Genomic DNA, 26,585 nt, shown 5'->3' with positions numbered 1-26,585 from the left:
TTCCGCTCAAAATATACAGTTTATGTTAGTTCATAAATAAAATATGTAAAAAAATACGTAAGTATATTATATTATGAAATATCCTAACCGTGAAAATTCTGTTTCTAAAATAGTATCGATATTTTTTACTAAATAATTGTGAGGCACATAGAGTGTTTCTAAATTACTAAATCTATCAGTAAGTTTATTTCATGCAATCACATCCATGTGGTCTTACCTAGTTATGAAACAAGAACCTAACCAATTTAAAAGTTCATTAATTTGCTTGTTCATTGTTTGCTTAGAAACAATTAGGTAGGTAGGTATTTACTGTCATTAAAGACAAAGATTATTTATTTGCAAAAGTTTATTTTTTTTTACAATGTGGTGTTAAAAGAAAAACTTAATCCTACATATTTCACCGTCCACGGGTATGCAAATTTAAATGGAGAGCATGCTATCATCCCACAAAACAAAATCTAATAAATAAAAGTAACTAAATTAAATATTTTTTTATCTTGAGTCTATCATTAAAAAAAAATCGTTCAAATTACAATAACATTTATCAATCAGTAAGAACCTGGGGTGCTTTTTAAATAAATTTAAATTCAGAGTTTTTATTTTTTATTGTTGTGGAATATTGGTATAAACTTTAAGTGCCATACATAAAATACTTTTACTGAGTAATGCCGTTTTAGAAGGATATAAACATAGTAATTGAAACAAATAATTCAATTATTAAGCACAATATACTAGGGACAGATCTCAAGAGAAAAGTTTATCCTTAGGATCCAAAGTTACAAGCTAACTATTAGGTGGTATGGTCGAGATTTAGAAGTGGATCTGAAGCGTCTGAAAACTGAATTTTAAAGCTAATATCCCAAGTAGTTATAAGATGAATTAAGGTATCAAGATAAATTTTACTAAATAGTATGGATTTAGTTTTGTATTTAAAAAATCTGTTTCTATCCTAAAGTTGTCTAATTTTTAAGATCATGGCCTTATTCATGAAAAAAATCGTCGTGAATAAATGATTTGCGAAAAACCAGCACTTTTTTAATAATGGTTGGGTTATTTCTCCTCGTATTAGGGTACAAAATATGTCAACGGCCCTGGAAGCAGGGCTTTACTTAGAGAGCTCTCAGTAGCAAGGCCGGTAGCTTCAAATAAAGCGAACACAAAGTACCCTCTAAAATTTCTTAGTCATGGATTTTTCTGCCCTCGATATGCTGAGGGCTTTCTGCCAGATTGACATTAAATTGTGTGTCAGCTGAATTTAAATTATCGCGGTTTCACGAAGAAGGAAATTAACCTTATTTAAATTTAAAATATTTTAGTTTAATATATTTTAATTTAAATTTAGACGATATAGTTATAATTGTATAGTTTTTATCATCTTACTAGCGGCCAGTCCCGACTGGCTTAGGTAAAATAAAAACAATCACACACTCATGCAAAACCAAATTGTCATATGATGTCATTACATACAGTTTTTTCTTACTGACAACTATATAAAACGAAGCTATTTTCTCAATATATTTAATGACCTAAAACCTACATTAACATGTAGTGAATATTACTTTACATCACGGAACTAATTTGACATTAATTAAAACTAATTAAAGCCGCCTTAATCTTGGGGAATAAGAGGTCACGTCGTTCTCAAACGGTTTAATTTATTCATAAATCATACAGATCCTTAATGGAAATTCAGTTCTTCAAAAAAAGTGTTATTCAAATGTACCGAATTTCGTCGAAATCCTCCAATGGTTTTGCATGAAAGACTGACAAAATATCAATTCGTTTAACTTCCTATCGCTGCTAACATTACAAATGTGTTGTTTTACTAGCTAGCATTATATTTTGCCCGCGGCTTCGCCCGCGTCTTTTTACTAAATTATTATTGTCAATAAGCAACGTATCGCGATGAAACCTATACTAGATTTCAAGTTAGACTATCCACTATACAACTGCGAAAAACATCCGATACTTTATATAAATGAAATCTTGTTACTATTCAGCGTATTTCCTACCGATTATGTCATAAGGAGGTACGATTAGTATGGGGCTTTTTCCATATATGACCACGTGTATTGTTATTTGTGTTTAGTACATTGACGATATTATAATGGTGTAATTCTTCGAAGAGGCTACCAAATAAATTAATTGCTTAATACGGGTATTCAACGCTCACGTACCTTGTTGTAACACAATTAATAATGAAACGCGAAAATTTAAAATTAGTTGTACCGAATAAATGTTAGTGTGATACCAAAATTTTGTCCGGTTGCTTTGTAATATTTTGATGTACAGTTGACTTTACCGGTACAATTCCCGGTTGACATGAAGTTTCAACTTTTAATTGGAGATTCGGAGGAACGAGACTCGGCTGAACTTAAATCAGCTAGTTATTTTGTTACTTCGCTTGTTTATATAATTGGTTCTTTTTGCATTCAACTTTGACGGAATTACGTGGCTTAATATTAACTTCTCAATCATAGTTAAGGTGTAGAGTGTCGTATGTTTCCATAGAACTCTGTAGCCGTGACACAACACTTGAAACATTTAAAATCTTATAGAAGATCGACTCTGAAATAGTAATTATTTTTTTCTTGGTTAAATAATCTGCTAAATAGGATGGTAGATCAACACTACATTCCGATCGGCAGGCTAACGCAATTCCGACCACTTCTATTTTCCCAAATAACCCTTCAATGAACCCTTCCGATTACCCTTCACCGATCTCCTTAACGATGTCCGGGCCTAATTATTTTTCTTCTGTCGTTTACGAGTATTTATCTCGATTCTTGATTGCTGTTTTTGTACGCGCCGGTGAAGATGTTCAAGTTTTTTTATAGTCGACTAGCGGCCCGTCTTTGCTTGAGTTAAAACATAATAAATTATAAAATTGAACATTCCTCAGGAATCCCCTACATATTAGTGAACATTGTATGAGTTTATTGAGAACAGACAGATGCAGCAGAGGACTTTATCCTAATTAGTAATAAATGCGAAGTAAAAAAAAAGAAAAAAAAAAGAAAAAGAAGTTTCTCAAAAAGCAACATGGCCATCAATTATCTATAGATTGTTCCGCGGAACTTTCAAGTATTTTAAATGATTGTTTAAGACCCTTTGCTGTACAGAACCCTAAAACTGCAAACACTGTTACTGACGGTTCCATTTGTTGTGTATAAAAGTGGAAATCGTTTTAAGTATAGAGCCATGAACGCTGTGTTTGCACACGACTGCTCAAAAAAAAGGAATGTTATGTTTTCAGCTTTTCATTTAGCTATTTTACTTAGCTGTCAAAGTCCAACCATATGGCAAAGAACCGGACATCACTCTCCAGTTCTCCAACTAGAAAGCACACCAAAAATTACCTCAGTTTTAAAATAAAAGAACGACAAATACACAATCACATTTGTAATATTAGTAAAATTACACATTTATAAAATGAATATTCCATACTAGTGTATGGAAGTATAATTTATCTGTTGTTATTTAATTTACAGACAATCATAACATCCTTACAGTATCTATATGTCGATGGCTATACATAACCTAACACATGGCTTCTAATCACGATCGTATCTTGTCTATAATATTCACACTGTGATCACTATTACGAGTATTTTCTCCATATATAGGCGACTTCTGTGAATTTCTGCAGTCCGCGAGAAAATATGTCTATCTCCCTTTTACTTATGTTTGTCTTATCTCTTACGAGTGAGGCCGCGGGCAAGACTGACAAATTTTATTATATTTAGAACACAAATACACACTACCTTATACATACTTAGTTCCGTATCGCAAACAACGCTAAGTCAATACAATACAGTCATCCGCACATCAGTCTACTCAAAATCATTGCAGAATCACCCGTACTACCATCACAGATAGTTCCATGAAGCGTAACTTGATGTGTGGGTGACTGTACCACTCCCGTGGGCATTTGGGGATATCCCTATTTAGCTGGCATTGTCTAAAACCCGGCCTCCGCTACATAATAGACGAGAAGAGAGATGTGAACACGTCTTTATTCTGAAGTCTTATTTTTTTTTAATGCATGTAATTAAAGACTCAAATTTAAATGAAGGCTACCTTTTTTTTCAAAAGTCTTTGATGGGGAGTGAAATTTTGTATGAAAATAATGTTGAAAAGTCAACCAAACACTATTTTATTGGTAAGCACACAATAAAAATCATATAAATTGTATGTAATCTGACATGGTTAAACACATTAATCGCATATAATTATGCTGTCAGAAGTAAGTCTATTCAGACGAAGTCGCGGGTAAACTGCTAGTACTAATAAAGAAAGTAGCACCAATGAAACACATCATTGGCTGTCAATAGAAAAGGTTTTTTTAAGTTTCGAGTTTTTCTTTATTTACCTAATTGAAGAATCAACAACTGGCTGGTTGAAAATAGACGATATTTTATTTTTAAATAACCAATAACCATTCCCAGCAACTATTTTTAGGTGAACCAGGTATAAACTTTAGATTTTAGGTTAGACCTTGAATACTGGCAACAAATATACTTATAGATAAAATTAAAAAAAAAACGGTTTGTTTAATTTTTAAAAAATTAAATATTTTTTTTATGATACAAGTTTTATAAATTCTATGGATACAAGGTCATGAAAGAAAACCCGTCTTTTACGGGTAATTTCCTCTGAATCTAATGAACCATAGACTATATATATAGCATAGACTTTCTTCTGACAACATAATTATATTTTTTCGCGATGAATGTGTTTGCCCATGTTACTTACTATTTGTATAACCATTTTTTTGTCGTTGGTCGACTTTTCAATATTATTTTCATACAAAATTTTTCACTCCCTATTAAACTCTTGGGGATTGACTTTTGAAAAAAAACCGTAGTCTATATTTGTACGGGGGTCTTTAACTACATGCATATCAAATACCACAGTTGAAAGTCTACTTTCGCATTTATAATATTAAGTATGAAGTGTCGATTAACCTTTATAATAACGATTATTTTTAAACATAATTTTGAAAATAGGAGCATTATACCCAACTCCTTATTCGTGAATGAAACGGAGTAATCAAAGTATAAAAGATTTTATACCCGGCCTGGAAAAACCCATCGAAATTAATTCCCTCTTAGTGAAAAGGATCCGAAAATCTTTTCCTGGCTCTACGCTGTAATTTGTATCCTCCTACGCCGTGTCAAGGCTTAAATTCTAATGGCAATGTCCACTAGGGGACAACTTACAAAAGCTGGATGATAACTCACTAGATTTTTCACTCGAATTGAATCGGGCCCGTGTTGATTTGAGCAATTTTTTACAGTAATCGATTTTTTATGACGGAGAGTAAAATTGTATGACCACGTGACTAAATTATTTTGACATATGGTAAGTTGAAAAAATTGGTATTTTACATAATAACCTCAATGTGACCCCGTAGCGTAGTGGTCACCACGCCCGTTATCTAGAGGTCCTAGGCTAGATTCCCAGCGCGGGCAAATATTTGTACCTTTGATCACAAATATTTGTATGCGGTTCTGGGTGTGTTGTCCATGTTTTCGTGTTTGTCTCAATCAGACCCTCGATAAAAGCGTAGTGTGGGCCGTTGAGTATTGCCTATTTATTTATTTATGTTATTCATTCGCTACATCATCGGCCAAAATGGCTTTCATTTGAATGAAGGGTTTTTAATGTGGAGATAGTTCAACTCAAATTATACCTATCCTATCGTACTAATATTATAAACGCAAAAGTTTGGTTTATTACTCTTTCGAACAAAATCTACTGGACCGATTGTTATGAAATTTGGTACACGGGTAAAATATTACGGAATAACAAATAGGGTACATTTTGTCCCGAAATTCCAAAAGGTACAAAGCCTCAGGGCGCAGCTAGTTTAAATATAAACATAATGTTTATTTAGGCCCAAGCTGAAGGAAAATTAAAAGGAAATGAAAGGAGAGATGAAAAGTACGAAGAAGACTGCTCTTGGAAGCCACAAATTATAGCTACTAATTTATAAATGGTACGCCTTTCCAAAGGAAGTCTTATTGACAACCTTTTTAGAGGTCCCGGGTACAATCCCCGGTCGGGTCATGATGGAAAAAGATATTTTTATAGGTTTATGTATTTGTTATAAGTGCGCAGTGCAAAGTGCGCTCTGATAAAGTGCTTGCCTCTGAACCGAGAGGTCCCGGATTCGATCCCCGGTCGGGTCATGATGGAAAATGATCTTTTTCTGATTGGCTCTGGTCTTGGATGTTTATCTATATATGTATATATTATAAAATATAGTATCGTTGAATTAGTATCCCATAACACAAGTCCCGAACTTACTGTGGGGCTAGCTCAATCTGTGTGATTTGTCCTAATATATGTATATAATAAAATTATAATATACATCTAATAAAACTGTAATTGAGCTATGTTTGTTCGCGACAAAACGTAAAAAATACTGGATGGAATTTGGCGTAAATGATATAACCTATACACAGGCTCAGTGACCTAAAATGAGTATGACCTCCAACTTGAGCATTCGGTTCTAACTTCAAGTTTCGGCAAAAATATTCCTATATATTTATACTAGCTACGCTCGGGTTAAACAATAAAAAAGTAACCTATGTTACACCTGAACGTTTCGTCTATCTCTGTGCCAACATACATCACAATCGGTCCAGAGGGACACCAACTTTCATCAAAATCGGGACAGAGATAGATGAAACGTTCAGGAATTGAGGTTATTAAATACGAGCAGAAATACAAATCTTTCCTTTTCGTAAAAACATTATTAAATTATTACATTTAAGCCTTCCTCAGGAATTACATTAGCTATTGGTGAAAACCGCATGACAATCCGTACTGTATGTAGTGATAAATACAAATTAATTTTTATTTATAACCTACCAACTTGGCATGTCGTATATTAGACGCAAAAAACATTAGATATTTAAGAACAATATTTTCGTGGTTCATTACCTGCTTGCTTAGCGTTTTTCAATTTAACACTAAGACGCGGCATTGTTTTTAAAATATGTAAGTGTATTTTTTTACTTTACAGTCGACATCACATCAAACTAATACACATTCATTGCAAATTCTTCGGTGTTACCGCGGCATAGATACTCGTGCAACTTGATACGCTGTCGACTGTACTTGAATAAGTCAAAGGAAGTCAATAAATATCAAATACAAATCAAACAAGTATTCAAGAACCTGGTACGAAGTTTCTCAAAGGGCCTTCAAAATCCGTGCTTAGAACTTTCACTTTTATGAAGTAGTAAAAGAATATACTCGTAGTATGAAATGGTCAGGGAATTCCCGACTACTATTTATACAAATAGTAAAATAAAACGCGTTTATTTCAGACATAGCCCACAGTGTTAGTAATACAAAAACTTAAATTCAATTTTAGTAACAACTTCTTTCAATATAAATAAATATTAACAATTCATTTCCATATTTTTTCTTTACTTCATCCGCTTCTTTAAGTTGTTTATTTCTGCAAGCTGCTAAGCCGACGACACGACGGACGGACAGACATGACGAAACTATAAGCTTTCCTTGTTTACTTCAGAAAACCTTACGAAAAACGTCGTTAATACGTTACGAAAACCCTTTTCCTTACTTAACATAAATCAAAGTACTCAGCCGCGTTTGTCGGTCTTTTCGCGATAAACTCAAAAATATTTATTATTCCCGTCCTGAGGAAGGTTTAGGGGAAAGGGGACATACTTTATTATGTTTTTACCCGAGTGAAGCCGGGACGCGCCTCTTAGTTACTAGGTAATAAATTTACACGCCAGCCCGCGAACACCCGCACGCCCATGATACAGGAAAAAATATGTAGGCTTCCACTCTACCGCCGACGACCTCGGTGGCGCAGTGGTAAAGTTCTTGCCACTGAACCGAGAGGTTCCGGGTTCGATCCCCGGTCGGGTAATGATGGAAAATGATCTTTTTCTGATTGACCCGGGTTTTGGATGTTTAATATATATATATAGCATAAAATACTCAAAAAGTCTCGAACTTACTTATGCTAGCTCAATATGTGTGATTTGTCCTCGTATATGTATTTATTTATTTATCGCCGAACTCAGAGAAATCCCGAGGCTAATGCATGAACATTGCATAGATTGTACGCGAGCTTTTATTTACCGCAACGAAAACCCAGCAATGTATGCAGAATCCGCCAAAGTTTGGCAAACTGTTTTAGTTTATAGTGTGGAGCGGTAATTAGACAATCTGTGTCTATGGCTGTGAACTGGTGAACGTTGCACCAAATATTTCTTATAATCGTGGACACATTTACCTAGTTATGAAATAAGAGCAAACAAAACCAATTTAAAACTTGGTCCTAACACAGTTTAGCCCGATAAGATTATCTTTGAGATTGGATCTAGTGAACATCGTAATAGGCTGTTATCCCCTGGGTTGAACACCAATAAGTGTCCATAGCAGACGGGCTACGGTCAGATCGAAATTGACTTCTTTCAAACTTGTTACGTATCATCAACATTATTATAAAGTACTAGCTGCGCCCCGGGGCTTCGCTCCGATGGAAAATTCGGGATAAACCATGTACCATGTGTTATTCCAGGCTATATTCTACCCGTGTAGTTAGTAAGTTTGTGAGTATGTATGTTACTCTTTCACGCAAAATCTTCTTGACGGATTGCTATGGCATTTGTTGCACGGATATAATATAACCTGGAGTAACACATAGGGCACCTTTTATCCCGAAAATCCCACGAAAGCGAAGCCCTGAAGCGCAGCTAGTAATTATTATATGTGTGAACGCCTGTCTATTTCGCTTTCATGGTAAAACAGCTGGACCGATTCTGATGAAATTTGGTAACCATGTCCCCAAAAGGCTATAAAGGGGGTGAAAGTTTGTATGAATGTTGGAAAGACTACAAAAGAAGACTATTTAAATCGTTATTATTTAAGGTTATTACAAAAAAATATTGACATTTATATTAAAGTGCATAGTAAGCTTCCATCCTTATTCTAAAACAAAAAAATAAGAATTACTAAAACACTAAGCAAGCAAGTTTTCTCGCAATATTCCTTCACCGGAAACAAGTTGCCGACGATGACAGGAAAAGAACAAAACTTCAAGACGAGCGGAAATTAACTTTTATTAATGACCGTTTTATATTTTATGTTGTTATGTTTGTTATGTTGAAGAAAGTTGAAGCGGTGGTGGTGTAATGGTTAAGACGCCTGTGAACCGAAAGGTCCCAGGCTCGAAACCTAGTCGTGCCACATGAGTTTGTATACCAATCTTACTCATATGTAGTATTCATCGACCACCACATGCTTCCGGTGAAGGAAAACATCGTGAGGAAACTTGCACTATAGTTGGAAATGGCAAACAACTCCATTAATCGTGCCAAGAAGGTCATTATGTGTGTTCCCATTCTTCATCTCTTAATGTGCCTCTAGCAAGGAACGGGAGCAAAAATCAATCACAGTTCCCACACAGCGTGTTACGAAATATTATAAGACGAAGTGTGGTCTCTATTCTTAAACATTCTTGAAAAACCAGTGTCAAAGACGGCAAGTGTTAGGTATATAAATAACATTAACATTAACAGTAACACGCTGTGTTGAGCACCTTTAAATCCAACGTCAAAGAAATTCTTCATTTGAAACATTTAACCGAAATACCGAGCGGTGCTCTATCGCCCCGACACTAAAATCTAAAGACTCGCACAAACTGCAAGACCAAAGTCTCCTCCGTGTAATCTTACGATCGTGGGTTACTTGAAATTCAAAGGGCTCAAGTCAATGTGTCCACGGAGAGCGATAGCCTGTGATTGGAGTCAACATCTCCAATCACAGGCTAAGTTCGGTAAATGTTAGCCGTCCTTGCGACAGTTCAACGGTAAGATAAGGGGACTATAAGTGAGTTTATGCCCAATTTTCCCAATCTATTCCCAAAAAGTCCAGCGCGAACTGGACGTTTTGTGAAGAAATTAGGAAAGTCAACCCATGTCTAGCGGGGTCTCGATTACCCCATTTTTTACCCATGTGAAGTACCTATTCTAAAACTGTATAATAAATTTTTTTTATTTAAACGCGTCCAGCACTGCAGGAAAAATTTCCCTTTAAAAATTTGGAGTAAATGAAAATTCTCCTGATTTTTTATTTGTGGGAGCGAGAAATAAAATTGGCTAAATATAGTAATTTGTTTGTTTGTTTTATTAAATATAACAAAAATATGTGTAGGCACTTGGAAAAAAAATGTGTAGATACTTGCCTATTTCCCACCAAAAACTGACCTTAAAATAAATCAAATTTAAAAAAGATTAAAGTTGTGATACACATATTTTACACAATTTAATCATAGATTTAATTATAAACATAAATATGAGAATTATTATTTACCTGACACGGTACGCAGACGAAACCAAACTGTGTCTCGTCGGGCAGTGTACAGGGTTTTTATAGTGACGCACGTCAAACGACCGTAGTGGGGGGGAGTGAGGCGTCATAACAATTCAAATAAAGAAACCGTCTCAATTAAAAAAAAAACCATATTAACGATTAAAAAATATTTTTCTCCCACATATTTATTTTACTCTTTATACACTATATTTTTATACTATTAAAATTACAGATAGTTAAAAAGGGGAAGTAAAATTCAGTGTTTGAATACAAGTAATTGTTGATATTACTTTTAAACTATTCAATTGAAGAATTTATTTATATTCGTTTTAACCTAGAATAGCAAATAAAAGAAGCATTTTTATCCCGAAATTGTACATACGATCGAAATCGCAATTGGTTGGGTGATCAAAAAAATATTAATCACGCGTCAAATCGGTGGACGCGTTAAGTTGGCCCCGGTTATAATTTGCAGTGGTTAAACCCCGCTAATTCGCAATGGGCCACCGTGGTGGGTCATGGCCCATACTCCATATCTATCTAAATAAGGAAGTCCAGTGCCCCAGCAGTGAAGATAATAAAATACCTATTGACGAGGTTCCGTTTTATACATTCGAATAGTTCAATAGTAAAAAAAATTAAATACATTTTTTTTTATTAATTATTGAACTGTTTGATATCTTTAAATTTATAACGGTATGTGACTAAAGTCGTGTTTTATTACTTTCATTGTTTAATATGACTGGAGTTCATTTGTACTCGAGTTCTCCCATATGAAACCATAAACTCAAATTAATTTTATATGCTTGTTGTGTCATTTTGTTTACTCAAGTATGCGATGTATTACCTAATATATATATATATATTATATATATATATATATATATATATATATTTATATATATATATATATATATATATATATATAATATATTTATATATATATATATATATTATATATATATATATATATATATATATATATATATATATATATATATATATATATATATATATATCTGTGTGATTTGTTCTTATATATTTATTTATTGAACCAGTGCGAAGCCGAGGCGGGCCGCTAGTTAATAAAGTATAAGGGCCATATCCAGTCGGGTGTGTCAATATGGTTGCAGAGAAAGTGCTTATAAGATAAACCAAGCATATTACCGAAGGCACAAAGGATATAACCGACGTTGGTCTTGCCCAGTGACTCGGAACCAAATTTACTAAACCTGGGGTACTCTCAAGCCCATTAAACGACGTCACACCCACTCTTGGAGAATCATTTTCCCTGCCACCTGAAATATTTATCTCTCTACTAGCTTTTGCCCGCGGCTTCGCCCGCGTAAATTTCCCTCGGGGACAGTTATTTTTCCGAGATGAAATGTACCCTATGTCCTTCTCCAGACTTCAAATTGTATGTATACAAAAGTTCAAGAAAATTGGATGAATAGATTTAACGTGAAGAGGTAACAAACAAACTTACTTTCGCATTTATAATTTAGGATAAGATAATACAAGTCCAACTAATTTTCTAAATGCGAAAATAAGTCTGTTTGTTACCTCTTCACGCATAATCTACTAGACCGATTGTTTTAAAATTTGTTATCTACACGGGTAGAAAATAACCTGGAAATAACACATAGGGTACTTTTTATCCCGAAATTCCCACGGGAGCGAAGCCCCAGGGTGCAGCTAGTATTCTACATATTAGCTAAGAGCTATACCCATACAAGTACTTACTAAATCCATGTCCTCCCATTATGGTATAAAAGCTTCTATTTTACATACAGCATGTGTGTAGCATACAAAGAAGCATGCAAGCTGTAATATGCACACGCACTCTCTCTATACGTTTTTAGGGAATAATTATACCTGTTACCTGAAATCTATATATAATTACATCTATATCTAACATTTACTACTAATAGGTTGGTTGAACTGTCGACTGAGATGATCGGTCGACTATATGTTCTCCCATGCATATCGTACAAGGCGACTAAGGGATAAGAAGCATTGACAGCCGATGCGCAACAGTATTCCCAAGGGAACTGGTTGTGGATAGACAGACGAAGAGTTGTAAAATCACAGCTGAAGCTGAGTTTCTTCAAACTTTATTTTCAAGGGTCTTCAAAGGTTTATTTTTTACACCGCAGGCTTCACGGCATCACAAACGTGGAAGAAACCGGGAGAGACATTTTAAAACAAAAATATAAAACTTGAAGACGACCACGAAATTGAAACAGCCTTGAAAAATGTTGATATCTCGATAAATGCGCTCCATCCCTCAGGATTGGGGTAATGGGATACTTACTCCTAATGGGCAATTAGTTATAATGGGTTCACACTTGGCGTATTCTAAAATTTGCATCATTTATACGTGTTATAGCCGCAAAATGGAGAATTTTACTGCATTGATATTTCATTTTCAAGTAACGTCTAAGGATGGGTTGCACCGTCAACTTTGACCATACAATTAACGTGCGCCGGAAAACGAGAAATTACGCCATTTTGTCTAAAAGTCAGCGGCGCGCCGATTAAAATAAACGTCAAATTTTACGGTGCTACTCACTCTAAGTGCCTAAGCACTACCGTCGGCTTCGCTTTGTCTCACTTTCGCATTTTATAACATATGCGAAAGAAAGTTTGTTTGATACGTCTTCACGCTTTATCGGCTTAATGAAATTTTGCATACATGTAGTTTAAAGTATGGAGAAGGATATAGCGGCATACCTTTCTTCCCGGAAAAATAAATGTGTCCATGGGAAACTCACGCGGGCAAAGTCGCGGGCACAAGCTTGTTTATTATAAAACTACACACACATAGCACTAACAGTTGCCCAGCACGTACTGTAAACTAAGGAAAATACTTAATTACTAGACAAATGCATAAAATATACGCTAATAAAATTGGTTCGGATGTTTGATTTTAGGTAAACTGTCAAGTTCTTTTCAAGTTGTAATAATGTTATTTTTGTTCTCAGGGTAGTCGGCTGTAACGCCGACCTGGCATGAGGCGTTCGCACCCCATTCAACCCCTAAACTTCCCCTCCTCCTTCTGGGAAACCTTGAAGATATCCTTAAAACTCCTCATCCTTGTATACCTGCTATCATTACCCACAAACTCACAAATGACTTTCAAATCATTCAACGGAAGCTACCACGAAAAATTTAGCATCAGTGATTTTACTGATACGATTAAAGAAAAAATCAATGACGATGTTAAATATATTACAGTAGCTGATAACAATTATCAAATTCTATTAAATAGGTTTCGTAGAAAAAGCAATTCGTCAAAACATAACCAAGACACACACCAAAACAAATCATTTGATTTCATAGAAAATGACACTTCAAAAAGTATACATGAAAAGATTCATCAAGAAAGTAATAATTCAGATAATACAAGAATTTATAGAGAAATTGAGAGGAAAGCTAAGACCGAACACAGCAATTCTATGGCCAAGTTAAGAGTCGACGATGCAACGAGAAATAAAATATTTTACGATTTCTCTAAAACCATAAATAGAAATAGCAACAGTGAAATACTTTATGAAGATTCAGATATGAATAATCTAACTACTGAAATAAATTTTGATATATTGGCATATTTAGATGAAACAAAAAAGACATTTATAAATGAATCTGTAGAATATCCTTTTAACCTGACATCCGATATCCCCTCCATTTATAAACTGTACACTCCACGATCAACTTCAGTTAATGGTGAGTATGTTAATCTTATATCATTTATTATTATATTACTTATCATTCATTATTATTCTGGCATTCTTGTTAGTTTTCCAAATTTTTTAAAACCAATAGTACCACAAAATGACACTCATACGAACACTTCAGCATTGTACCTATTTCCAAAACAGATTTCTAATTTAATGAGATTCTCTCTTACTGTCATCAGTGTATTCCTGATTTCATCCTCAGCTACAAAATGTCGGAGCCCAATGCTCCCTTTCTCAGTCATCTTCTCACTTCGCACTGTTTTTGGCACATTGGTGATTATTGTCTGCGTGATGCGCAACTCTCTCATGTATCGCTCAAGCACTGACCACGCTTCGTTGCCGTGTAAAATCATGTACCGGTATGTAATATGAATGAACAAATTTAATCAGGTTCCTGAATGAATATCCAGACTCCCATAACTCCTACGGGAACAAAAGTAATTATACTCTTAATGTATAATTATGTAGATAACACAAATTGTATAGTAGCAACACCTCACACTGTACGCCATTTTACATCGCAAATTGAATTCGGAGCGACTGAGGGTGCTTTTAATAGAGTTAAATATTAAATTGGTGTTAAATACTACCCTCAAACGAAGAGGTTCATTATTAATTTGCTTTAATTGGAGTGAATTGTCTTTGACATCAAAAACTAAGTCATTGGTATTAAGTATGTATAGTCATAGTAAAATGCGATTAAAAAGAAATTTTATAGTTATTTCGGAGTCAATATTGATGCAAAGTTATATTGGACGAAACTTCCCGTAGCGTTATTCCTAAATATGAAAATTGATTTAGATTTATTTCCACGCGGCTTAAATCACGGGCAAAAACAATTGTTCATTTAACGCCTATTTTTATATCGATCTTGTTTTTTTTTCGAAATATACAAAAAATAATAATAAAAGAAACAAAATAGCTGGAATTCCATGTGGGTTACATTTAGTTAGACGTGTGGAAAAAATAAAAGGAAAAATGAATAAATATAAATATATATACATATATAGATAAACATCCAAGACCCAAGCCAATCAGAAAAAGATCATTTTCCATCATGACCCGACCGGGGATCGAACCCGGGACCTCTCGGTTCAGAGGCAAGCACTTTACCACTGCGCCACCGAGGTCGTCAAACGTCAAAATAGGTATTACATCTTTCTCCCTAGCCTTCCAAACTAACTTTGTCATCTTGATCAGTTCCGCCTTAGAATAGGACCACTCCATATCCTCACGTGGATGTGGTACAAGGCAAGTAAGGGACATAAGTACCTTTGCAGCTGGTAGGCAAAAATTGGATTCTCAAAGAGGGTTAACATCAGGCAGGCTGCAGTAAAACACAGCCAAACGTTCAAAAGTTTGGTTTATTAAATCCTTAAATCTTTTCTCAATAAAAAAAACCTTTTCGGTATTCCGTAGCGATACCGGTTGGGTTTCTTCTCGTGAGCTTCGTTGCCTGGCTGACACTTTGTGGTGATGACAATTTCTATGCCAATTTTATTTGTATATATTTATATTATTTATTTATTACACTTTAAGTACGTGTCTACATTTAACACTAAGTATGTTATTATCATTTGTTATCTTTTCCGTATTAATACACATTATACAATATATTGATCTTTATCTGTAAAATTATTGCTGTCTTTTCTATTTTTAGTGCCCGCACCTATTTCCAAGGTTATAATTGAAAATCAGCGTTTTTGTACTCTCGCTAGTGCAAAAAGTATCGCTGAGTAATGACCATTTTGACCGCTGCAGCTCACGAATGTTCGTATTGTGCTTTTGGGATCTACTGTTTTTTTTATTCTGTTTTGTGTCTGTAACAATTGAATAAACAATTTATCTATCTTATTATAATTACGCTGACTCCGGGCTTTATGGCGTCCCAGCCCGGAATGCAACTTGAAACACGCTTAGATAAGAGAGATAAGTAGATAATTTCCAACATCATTTGTTATAACTCCATTAACTGGGTCGGCGCAATATGTCTTAAGCTTCCATAAACCTTCTATTCTTAACATAGAATAGGGTTTCTTTTCTTTTAGTTTTTTTCTTAGGCCGTTATATTATTAGAAACACAAGTGCAAAAATTACTGTAATAATGACAACACTTTCAAAGATATGACGAAATTTACCATGAAGCATCTCGTTTATCATATATTTTTGAGTAAGTTAATTGTGTTTCACATCTAAAGGTGTATATATATTTTTAATCGGCACTCGGATCACAATCATAACCTGTTTTGACATACTTTTTGACTATGTACATTATGTACTTTTATATATTATTAGAAAAAAAAACATTGTAAGAAACAATAATGGTAAGCCCTTCTGGCATGATAGGGACCAACACTGTTCAAATGAGTTTCTTTCGGCATTTCTTCTCAGCAGTGGTCGTTCTGAAATACCAGTAGTTTGTAGCTTGTGAGAAATAACTATTTGATATAAAAATTTACGTGAAAAAGTGCCTGTGAAGGTCTAATTTCTGAATAAAATATTTTATTTTGATTTTGAAGATTTTTGGGGTCACCGTTTCCAGCTTAGTATATGTAATATAGTTCTCCATTGTATAATGGAAAACTATAAAACATACAATAAATTCCTTTATCTAGTGTAGAATAATTTGAAACGAGGATTTTTAATTTTTGCTAATAAATAAAAAAAAATTGTAAAGCACGTTGCATCGTATCTCAACAACTTTTAAATTTAATTTGGAATTAATTTAAACTTTGTATACGTAGCTTTCAGCTTACAGGAATGGGACGCTCTAGGCAATTGGAAAACTTCACTTATGTACCTAGATTAATAGAAGCCATTTTTTTGTTACTGTCTGTATGTTTGTTCGCGCATCACGCAAAATTTAATGTAAGAAATTTGATGCAGTTTTCAGAGTTGCATGGCGGATGGTCTAATTTAAAATCTGGTATAGATTTCATCGAAATACGTTACGTAGCACCAGAGATATCAATAGTAATAAGTTATGAGAGGCAAAACGCTAGTATGACATAAAATTACTGAGATTTACTTGGATTTTTTTGTTTAGAAGGGAAATTTAAGCGGGCGAATCCGCGGGCCTTAGTTTTGTATATAATTTGCAGATCTGTGCCAGTGTTGAATTCAAAGAAAACAAAAACAAATGAATTCTTTCGTCCCTTCTCAATTTAAACAGTTGGGTATTTAATTATTGTTTCGGTGTGTTTTACGAACCAGACGAACAAAAATTTTTAGACTTTTGTAATAACGAATAATTGAAAATTCTCTTGTATTTTCTTCTGCTATTTGTAACTACATACGCAAAAAAGTGAGTTTCTCTTTACTATACTTTCAAACAGAAGCATGACGACAGCTTTTTTTACTAAATTAAAGTTGATTCTTTTCAATCAATTCAATCTCTCTCTCTCTCTCTCTCTCTCTCTCTCTCTCTCTCTCTCTCTCTCTCTCTCTCTCTCATCTCTTGCATTGCATTCGGGCTTGTATAGCCGCGAAGCCCGGGGTCAGCGTAAAAAGTGGCTGTGATTTTACAACCGGCCGCCTGCCTGACGTCAACGCTCCTTAGGAATGTTATTGTTGCCTATCAGCTGCCTAGGCTGTGTGTCCTTTAGTCGCCTCGTACGACATCCACGTGAGGATATGGAGTGGTCCTATTCTAAGGCGGAACTGATCAAGATGACAAAGGTAGTTTGGAAGGCTAGGGAGAAAGATGTAATACCTATTTTGACGTTTGACGACCTCGGTGGCGCAGTGGTAAAGTGCTTACCTCTGAACCGAGAGGTCCCGGGTTCGATCCCCGGTCGCGTCATGATGATGAAAATGATCTTTTTCTGATTGGCCCTGGTCTTGGATGTTTATCTATATATGTATATATTATAAAATATAGTATCGTTGAGTTAGTATCGCATAACACAAGTCTCGAACTTACTTTGGGGCTAGCTCAATCTGTGTGATTTGTCCTAATATATTTATATTCTTTTTTTTTCCTTTTTTGAGTATTTGACAAATTGAGTTTTTTTTTCTTTTGGTCTAATAGTTGACTAGTAGAGAATGACATATGGCGTTAAGTCCACCTTTTGTATATAATTTATTTTGTGTAATTTTGTGCAACAAAGTTAAATAAATAAATAATAAAAAAAATCCTAACAGCATTAATTCTAAATAATAATGAACATATAGAAATGTTAACAATAAAACAAAACCTTCGAAACAATCGTCTGTGAGTTAATTATTGACCTTAATCAGACAGGTCACGCGGCTGATAAACCCACGTCCTTTCACCTGTGCCCTTTGCCTGGCCACAGAATAAGACACTAACAGGTAGAAGGTACACTCAAGGAAAAGTCTCACTGAATTAGATAATTCAGTGAGACTTTTCCTTGAAAGATTTTCGGAAAGATTTCCGAATGATTGAAACGATTTTTTAGATTAGTTTTTTTTGGTTCTGTATCTAATTTCGTCGTAATTTACATACTACTTTAATTAAATTGTTCAGTTGTTTATAATATATGTAGTATATATCAATACATATAATAAAATTGAAGAAAGGCCAAATTTGTACATTGGATATTTTTTCATGGAATATACTTAGTTACGATACGTTAGATAGATGACGCAAATATATTTTTGGAAATTTTTGTCTGTCTGTCTGTCTGTCTGAACGCGCATCACTCGAAATCTACTGGACCGATTTGCTTGAAATTTGGTATGTAGGTACCTTATATATATATATATATATATAAGGTTAACATCTTAAGATACATTTCATCCCAAAAAATGGTCAGGTTCCCGTAGGATAATTGAAAAACTAATTATGAATCAAAAATGCCTTAGAATCCCGGGTTAACATCTTATAGACATTTCATCCCGGAAAATGAGGGGGGTCCTGTAGGAAAATTAAAATAACAATCCACGGAGCCGATTTACTTTAAAATTTTGTAGAAAGGTGTAAACAGAATATAAACAAATTGTTTTATCGATTAAAGTCTGATATAGATTTAATGGGCGCAGTATGTATCAATATATCAGTATAAAACTCTTCTGTTACTGAGTGACTGACTGACTGACTGACAGACAATGTACATCCGAAACTGCTGGGCGGGAAGCTGAAATTTGGCATGTAGGTGAGTGTAGGTGAGCACTAAGAGAGGATTTTTGGAAATTCTACTCCGAAGGGGGTGAAAGGGGTGAAAAACTGTAAATATGAAAGTTCTACACCATTGAAGTTAGTGATTTAAAATTTTGGATTTTGGTTATTTACAACAAAGTAATGAATACGTGTTTCAGATTTTTCTAAAAATTAACCCTCAACCCCTTCATAAGGGGGATACAATTATCAAGATAAAAAACTGAAAATTGGCACACTTACTTTTTGTAGTAAATAACAGTAATAGTAAATACAAAAAATGTTAAATTTATGTTTGTGGTTAATAAAAAACCGGAACGTAAAACGTCTTGGAAAATGGGACGGCACGCGTTGCAGAAAGCGGGAGTGGGAGTCGGAGCGGGAAACAGGACGGGACACATTGCCAAAAACATGATGGCACAATATATAGGAAACAGTACGGGATATCTACTTTACATTACATAGCAGGAAGCGGGATTGGACAAGTTTGCAGTACGAAATATGCAGCGGGAAACAGAAAATTGAACTAAAGATGAGAAAAAATGCGAATTTGAATCATATATGTTTACCAGTCTTACAGAGTACGCGATAAAAACGAACATACACGCGGGCGAAGCCGCGGGTAAAAGCTAGTTTTAAAATTATAAAAACAGTAAATAAAATACACTCATTTAAATTAATATAAATTTAAAATCCATGTTTATTAGAATGTTGGCTGTGTTACTATAGGGGCATAGCTGTAAATTTTAACAATCGACAGCACACACTAAGCACTAAACTTGTATTGTGAATCCTATGGACACAAAGACAAACAAATATATGTGATCACCAGTAGATATTTTTTTTCAAAAACTAAGTTACGGACGATATTTTGTATTATAAATAAAGTCATACTTATACTTACATGCTATAAAATAAAGTCTTCGGCCGCATCTGTCTGTCTGTTCGCATTGCACGAATTGTCATGGGGTTTTCACCAATAGGTGTAAAATTTATTATGTTTTTACCCGAGCGAAGCCAGGACGGGAGGCTAGTTTTGAATAACAACGGCCTTCGTACCTAAACTTGGAAATGGCTTCCCGGCAAACAAGACTTCTGATGACGTCAATTCAATTAAATTATCAGCGGGGCATATTTCATCTGATGGAAATAAATCGCGTAGGAAGAGATTTGAAACGCTTAAATATTTAAAATGTCACATTGACGAAATGTAACATTCAAAAACACAAACAGATTGGAAAAAAAAATTTAATCATTGGAAAATTCTACTAAACAATTCTACTAACATATTGTTAATTTCGCTTTTGTTTTACTTTTCTTCTATCAGCATTAACCTTCTTTCCTTGAACATTAACAAGTAATTTTATTAAAATGCTCGCAATTTTGATAAAAGCAAATATAATGGCTAAAATTACTATAACAATAAAAGCGTAAACATCGATCATGTTACTTGCAACCCAATCTAGCTTTAGTGCAGAATTTTTCATATACGGAGCACCTTTGTTCCTAATAACATATTCGATCCAAAACACAGCTGTGTCAAGTGCGCTCATCGGTCTATCTCTAAACCTAGCCGACACCTCCCTTGCCTTAGCTCCATAATTATCATCATTCAGTATATTATTTAGCTTTTTACGTAGATTATCTTCATTAATGTCTTTGAACTCCAAAATTTGTCCAAATCCCATTTCTTCCGTTTGTAGCAAATTGTTATATTGATCTCCATAAACAGGAACACCAATAATAGGTATTCCATGGAAAATGGCCTCTTGAGTTCCGAGCAAGCCGCCGTGCGATATGAATACCTTGATATTTGGGTGAGCTGTCAACAAAATTTTAATAGACATCAATCAATACCCTTTAGTCTTCAAAGCTGGAGCTGAGAGCAAAGGGAAAACAGAATATTGCTTCTTCTAAGTGGGAATCCACTTAGATTGAAAGCAGAAATTTTGTATTCTAAGTAAATAGTAGAAGTCCTTGGCTAGTATAAGAGAGCACTAAGATAGAATATCTCAAAAATTATTCAGGAACGGGAAAAGATCTGCATGTTTATACGCACTTGTGAATTCACGGGCAAAAATAGCACATCAAATAAAGTATAAGAACAAAGTACGCCAAACTCAGTAAAAGTTCTGATATCCGAATAGAGACATGGGTAGTCGAATCTTCGTAATTCTTAAAAGTTCGCGAGTAGGGATAGTATAAGTAAAATTTTCTCATCATGAATTTGGAATTCGTATTTTCTAGATGAGGTCCGAAAGTTTTATACTTTTACTATACATACTATTACAGTTTTAAAAATCTAAAGATTACTTACTCCTTTTATAAACAAAAAAATAAAAAGAAATAGGAGAAGAAAACATTAATTATAACTAAAATAAAACTGAACTTATAATAACTTTAGTTTTATGATTAAAACAATGCAGATTGCAGAATACGAAATCAAAATCAAATCATTTATTCAGAAATTAGGCCTTCACAGGCACTTTTTCACGTCATATTATAAATTAAATGATGTTTACCAAAGCTACAAACTACGATGGCTGGATAATATTATTTGCTGGAAGGTATTGAGAAGACGATAACAAAACAGTAGAAAATAACGCAAACAATGCTTTTTCTTTATCGTATAATAATTAAACTCCTGCAAATACACCATCTGATCATGTGCGTGTGGGATCATTTACAATATTATAAGTACTTACATAAAATTTCTTTCTGTGGCAACCATTTTCTTATAATCAAATTCTTTGGCATATTCTCAAGTTTCTCGTCTTCCCACTTCCAAATAACTGTTTGTTTAAGCTCTCTGAAAACTTTAATAAATGCATTCTTCTTATCCAAGGGTAACTCCGAACTCTTCACATTGGAGCCGAAATTTACGTACACAACGCCATGTTTGGCGCCATCCAAAATCTCCTTAAGATCCTAAAAAATTAAAACTAATTAACTCTAGTAGGAAAGTATATTAATTTATTTTATAGTTGATGATATTCAAAATACATTTGATAATACAATAGGTAAACTGGAAGTATCTATCATGATAGACGGGGTGCAAATAATAGTCCTATCATAAAAGTATTTACTCCCTAATTTCTATAACTTATCAAATAAATCAAGATTCTATATCTCGGTAAAAAAAATTAAAATTTACCTTTGGGACATTTGGAGAAGATTGTAGACAGGGTGAAAGATCTAGTTAGTGATGGAATAACAACCAATCAATATTTCTAAAATTTTATTCCACCAAGCCCACAATCCAGCAAAACGCGGCTTTCGATTTTAATTCCCTAATACGGTCGGTACAATAGAAGAAAATATAGTTGAATTTTAGAAAGAATACTTAGACTTACTTACATTAGGTAACTTTCCATCACTTTTTGACAAATGCACTCCACCTATCTCGATTATATTTGGCGCGTATGCAACCGCATCATCAAAACTAAAATGACTGTTATACAACATCAGAGCTGTGTCTCTTTGCAATTCAAAAAGACTTGGCACTGGCTCTTTCAGATCAGGAATGTACTTCTTGACCAATTTTTCTTGTTCACCCAAATACCAGTATTTCCACCAAACATATTCGTATAACGAATAGTATAAGTTTTTGAATCTTCCCCAAAATGTTGCGGGCTGTCTGACCATCAACATTTCCAATAGTATATTTGAAAGTTGCACTGGGTTTCTTGTAACAATATTATGTCTCATGCAATTGCCAAATGTAGTAACTAACGCTAATGGTGCATTATATTTATGAGCCAAAACGTATGTTGCTTCATGGAAAAACTGTTCAGAAATCACCAAGTCAAATTTGTGATCTTCGCGTAAAAATTTCTGGACGTTTGAAGAGTTTAGTGTTAATTCTGTATAAGCTAGCCCTCCTTTCCATATAACGTTATAGTATTCTTCAGTCGATAGATCAACCATGGTAAAAACATTTGGTCTTTCATCACCTGACAGTAAAATAATAGTTAAATTAGTAAGACAAAAATAAAACTTTCAAAATAATTCCATTCTATAGATTCACTCTGAAACAACACAAATATACCGGTGTAGCAAAACGTCGTGAGGAAACCTGCGCATTGGTTGACAGTTAGCAGACAGACAGCGATTACTTATACCATTACTAATACCTTTAGACGGCTTGAGTAAAAGATCTGACACCTGTTTTAGCAATAAAAACACTTGAACACAAAAAAAAAACAAATATTGATTTATTTAATTTCTAATTACCGGCCAAATGCGTCCGATTCAGCCACAGAGAGTTTCGTACCATGCCACACTGTTCTTAGTTGTTGTAAACAATTTGTAAAAAACTTTCTTATATATTTTTTTTATTTTTGTTCATCTATACTATATGCACGTTCTATGTTTCTTGCGTTCAAAATACTTTCTAACTTAACATTCCACTATATATTTAGGAAATTGTTTTCTAAAAAAAATATTTAATGCCTTTAGAGAACCATGAGAAAATTTATTGATATAATATTGTCATTTTTACTTGTCAATTAATCTTTTTGTGTGAATATGGATCATGTAACATGAAATAAATGTATTTTATATATTATTGTCTTACCTAAAAGATCCCAGAAAGACTTATTGTCCACAATAACTTCATGATATGACGGAGGATGGTCAACTTCCTTATGAGTTGTGACCACAGTCACGTTATGACCTCTCCTTGCTAGTTCGAGACCAATAGGTCTCAAATTTATATAATGGGACATTGCCGAAAAAGGTATCACGTACAATACATTAGCCGCATCACTAATCGCTGCTAAACACGACACTAACACACACAAATTTGCATAAATCTGGAAAAAAAACACTAAATTAAAATTTTTACTAAAAAATATGTTGTCTAATTTACATAACATATTTCACTTATTTAGTAGAAAATAATAAAATTATTACTAAAAATTATTTCTAATTATGTAGGTACCATTTTTTTTATATATTAAATAATATTATGAAATCACTCACACGCATGGTTTTTAGATAACTTACTAACCAAACGCGAATGATTTGACAAACATGTCTGTATAACTAGTCACTATGTGAGAATCAAAAGCAGCAACAGAATAGATAATACTGCACTCTACTCTCGCAGAACAATAAAGTGAGATAGCAATATCTGTTGCGCAGTGCCATCGTCAAATATTGGCTATCATGTCTAATGTCTATCATGATTGTTTAGCATTTACCATTCAGATACCGAAAATGTTGATACTGAAATTAGTCCATCGTTAATAAGAATAACTAGCGACTATTGGTGAAAACTGGTGCAAATCCATGCATGGATTTTATGTAAGGATATGTTGTATAGAAATGCTATATATATATATTATATAATATGCAAGAAAATTCAATTGCTATACGCCAACTGATAAAGTAAGATAGACACGTGACACACGAGTAGATTCAGGCAACATTTAGCATATGTATGACAGCCAGTAATGCAATTTTGCATCAAGAATTATGGCTGGGAGAAAATTAATTTCCCGCTGATTGCCTCGTAATTTCAGAGCACAAATCGGCTCGAGTCAAATAGTACCGGCTTATTTTTCAGCGGTTCGACGGTTGCAACTCAAATGCCATACATTTATACTAGAATACTGGATCTTGGCGTATACTACCGGAATAAAACAACAATCGCCTGTTCGGATCTTTGAAGGTGAGGTCAGACCAACAAAAGTTGTTGTTTGTACCGCGTCTCGAAGTGAATATATAGCAGCTTTTTTTGTTTCAAAAACGAACGTTGCCATAATTCCCATAAAGGATCACAATATAGTTACGTCTGACTGGTATATAACAGTTTGTTTTTCAGCAAGAATTTCATTTTAAAACAACTCCGTAGTGACAACTTAATTACGTTGAATAATTCTCTATCATGACAATACGAGCTCCAATGCCGCTCGGAAGACAATATCTTTTGACGTGACAACGTCTTAAATTAGGTTGCGGCTGGGAGTCACTTATGAAAAAGTGTAACGCCCGGTAACGTTACGATGAGTCACCGAACGAGAGAGAGGCCCGCCGAATGCCTTGCGTCTCTCTCCCACTCAACTATGATCGGTCTGCCGCGCGCGCAGGAATTAGTTAAGTTTAAGTTTACATGTACAATGTTTTAGTAAACAAAATATATTTCTATAGTTAAAATTTGTGCAATTCTTATTTTCATTCAATTCCTTGTTCCTATTGTGCAATTTAATTATATTCATATCAATAAATATTCTACCGAGAAAAAGACGTTGTCACGTAAAATCTTCGCCCGTAAAACCGACTTTACAGGCAACCATTTTTTTTGGAGCAGAAAATCATGGAGTTTCTGGACCATCCTCCATACGGCCCTGACCTGAACCTCAAAGAGTACTTCACATTTCTAAGAAGCAAGGAATAATTACGTGGTCAGTAGTTCCAAGACACAAAAGAAGCGGTCGTCGTGATACAAGTCGACTACTTTAACATGGTTTACTTCTATTGGAATATTACTGTTTTAATATTTGATATGATCATGTAAAAATGTGTTAAACACATGGTAAAATACTCTAAATAATAATAACAATACATTTTATTACTTTCTGTTTGCAATTTTTTCTATTCCCGATCATAACTATCCGTCCAGTAAGTATCAGTACATAGTTATAAAACATAGGTCGCTTCCTCTGTTTGTCTTTAAACTACGTAACGGACTTTATTGCGAATTTTTTATAGAAAGACTGATTCAAGTGAAAAGCTTTTGGTGTATAATTTATAATGGATTCACGAGCGAAGCCGTGATGAGTCGCTAGTGTTTATATATATATATATATATATATATATATACAGACGATAGAACTGTGTCACTTCCATATCTCGGGTGATAAAATTCCCCAGTAAAAATCATTTTTCCATGTCCCAAGTGTCAGGGAGGATTGGACGAAATTTTATTGTCTCATCTCCTCGCATAAATCCAATAAACCGTTTTATCCCCTTTAAGCCGTAATAAAAGGGCCTTTCTAAAAAGCTAATTTGTATAATAGATATTTTCAATTTAACAAAGTAAGGATTAAAGATACAAATTGAAAAGTTAGTATTCCGAAAGAGGATGGAAGTAAGTACAACTCTCTCATAATATATAGGTAAATCTTAGGTTGTTTCAGAAAATCTTAGGATTTACCTTCATGGGTTGGTAAATGTAAGGATTTACAAAAAAAATACGATTTATTTTTCGGGCTTTTGCCATTAGAATTTAGTATTGTGTATTTTGTTTTGCCACTGACGTCTGGTAAATGTTGGTTGTGGGAATAAAACAATGAGTAATTCTTTTTAATCATTTATTCTAATATTATTCAGTCAAAACCTTACATATTTTATGTAGG

The 26,585-nt window shown here is 34.1% G+C and overlaps 2 protein-coding genes across 5 annotated transcripts in view; one reads left to right on the top strand and one right to left on the bottom strand.

Annotated features, from left to right (window-relative positions):
- GABA-B-R3 (metabotropic GABA-B receptor subtype 3) overlaps positions 1-26,585 on the top strand; it is a 65,879-nt gene that overhangs the window by 7,264 nt on the left and 32,030 nt on the right. For all 3 annotated transcript variants that reach the window (XM_053756257.2, XM_053756258.2, XM_053756256.2), the window contains one exon: positions 13,350-14,091. In XM_053756257.2, coding sequence (XP_053612232.1) covers positions 13,377-14,091 — 715 coding nt within the window. In that variant the 5' untranslated portion in view covers positions 13,350-13,376. The remainder of the gene's footprint in view (positions 1-13,349; positions 14,092-26,585) is intronic.
- Positions 20,457-24,287, bottom strand: LOC128676245 (UDP-glycosyltransferase UGT5-like). 2 transcript variants are annotated; one of them, XM_053756260.1, is made up of 5 exons: positions 24,208-24,287; positions 23,801-24,038; positions 22,582-23,177; positions 21,930-22,152; positions 20,457-21,046 (listed from the first exon to the last, which is right to left on the bottom strand). In XM_053756260.1, exons 1-5 carry the CDS (start codon positions 24,211-24,213, stop codon positions 20,517-20,519), a joined length of 1,593 nt encoding a protein of 530 aa, XP_053612235.1. In that variant the 5' UTR covers positions 24,214-24,287; the 3' UTR covers positions 20,457-20,516. The 2 variants fall into 2 exon arrangements, with proteins under 2 accessions (XP_053612235.1, XP_053612236.1); XM_053756261.1 differs by having other exon boundaries at positions 24,167-24,254.

This window comes from Plodia interpunctella, chromosome 16 (assembly GCF_027563975.2).
Source record: "Plodia interpunctella isolate USDA-ARS_2022_Savannah chromosome 16, ilPloInte3.2, whole genome shotgun sequence".
NCBI classification, from domain to species: Eukaryota; Metazoa; Arthropoda; class Insecta; order Lepidoptera; family Pyralidae; genus Plodia; species Plodia interpunctella.
This window is presented reverse-complemented; position numbering and strand designations above follow the sequence as displayed.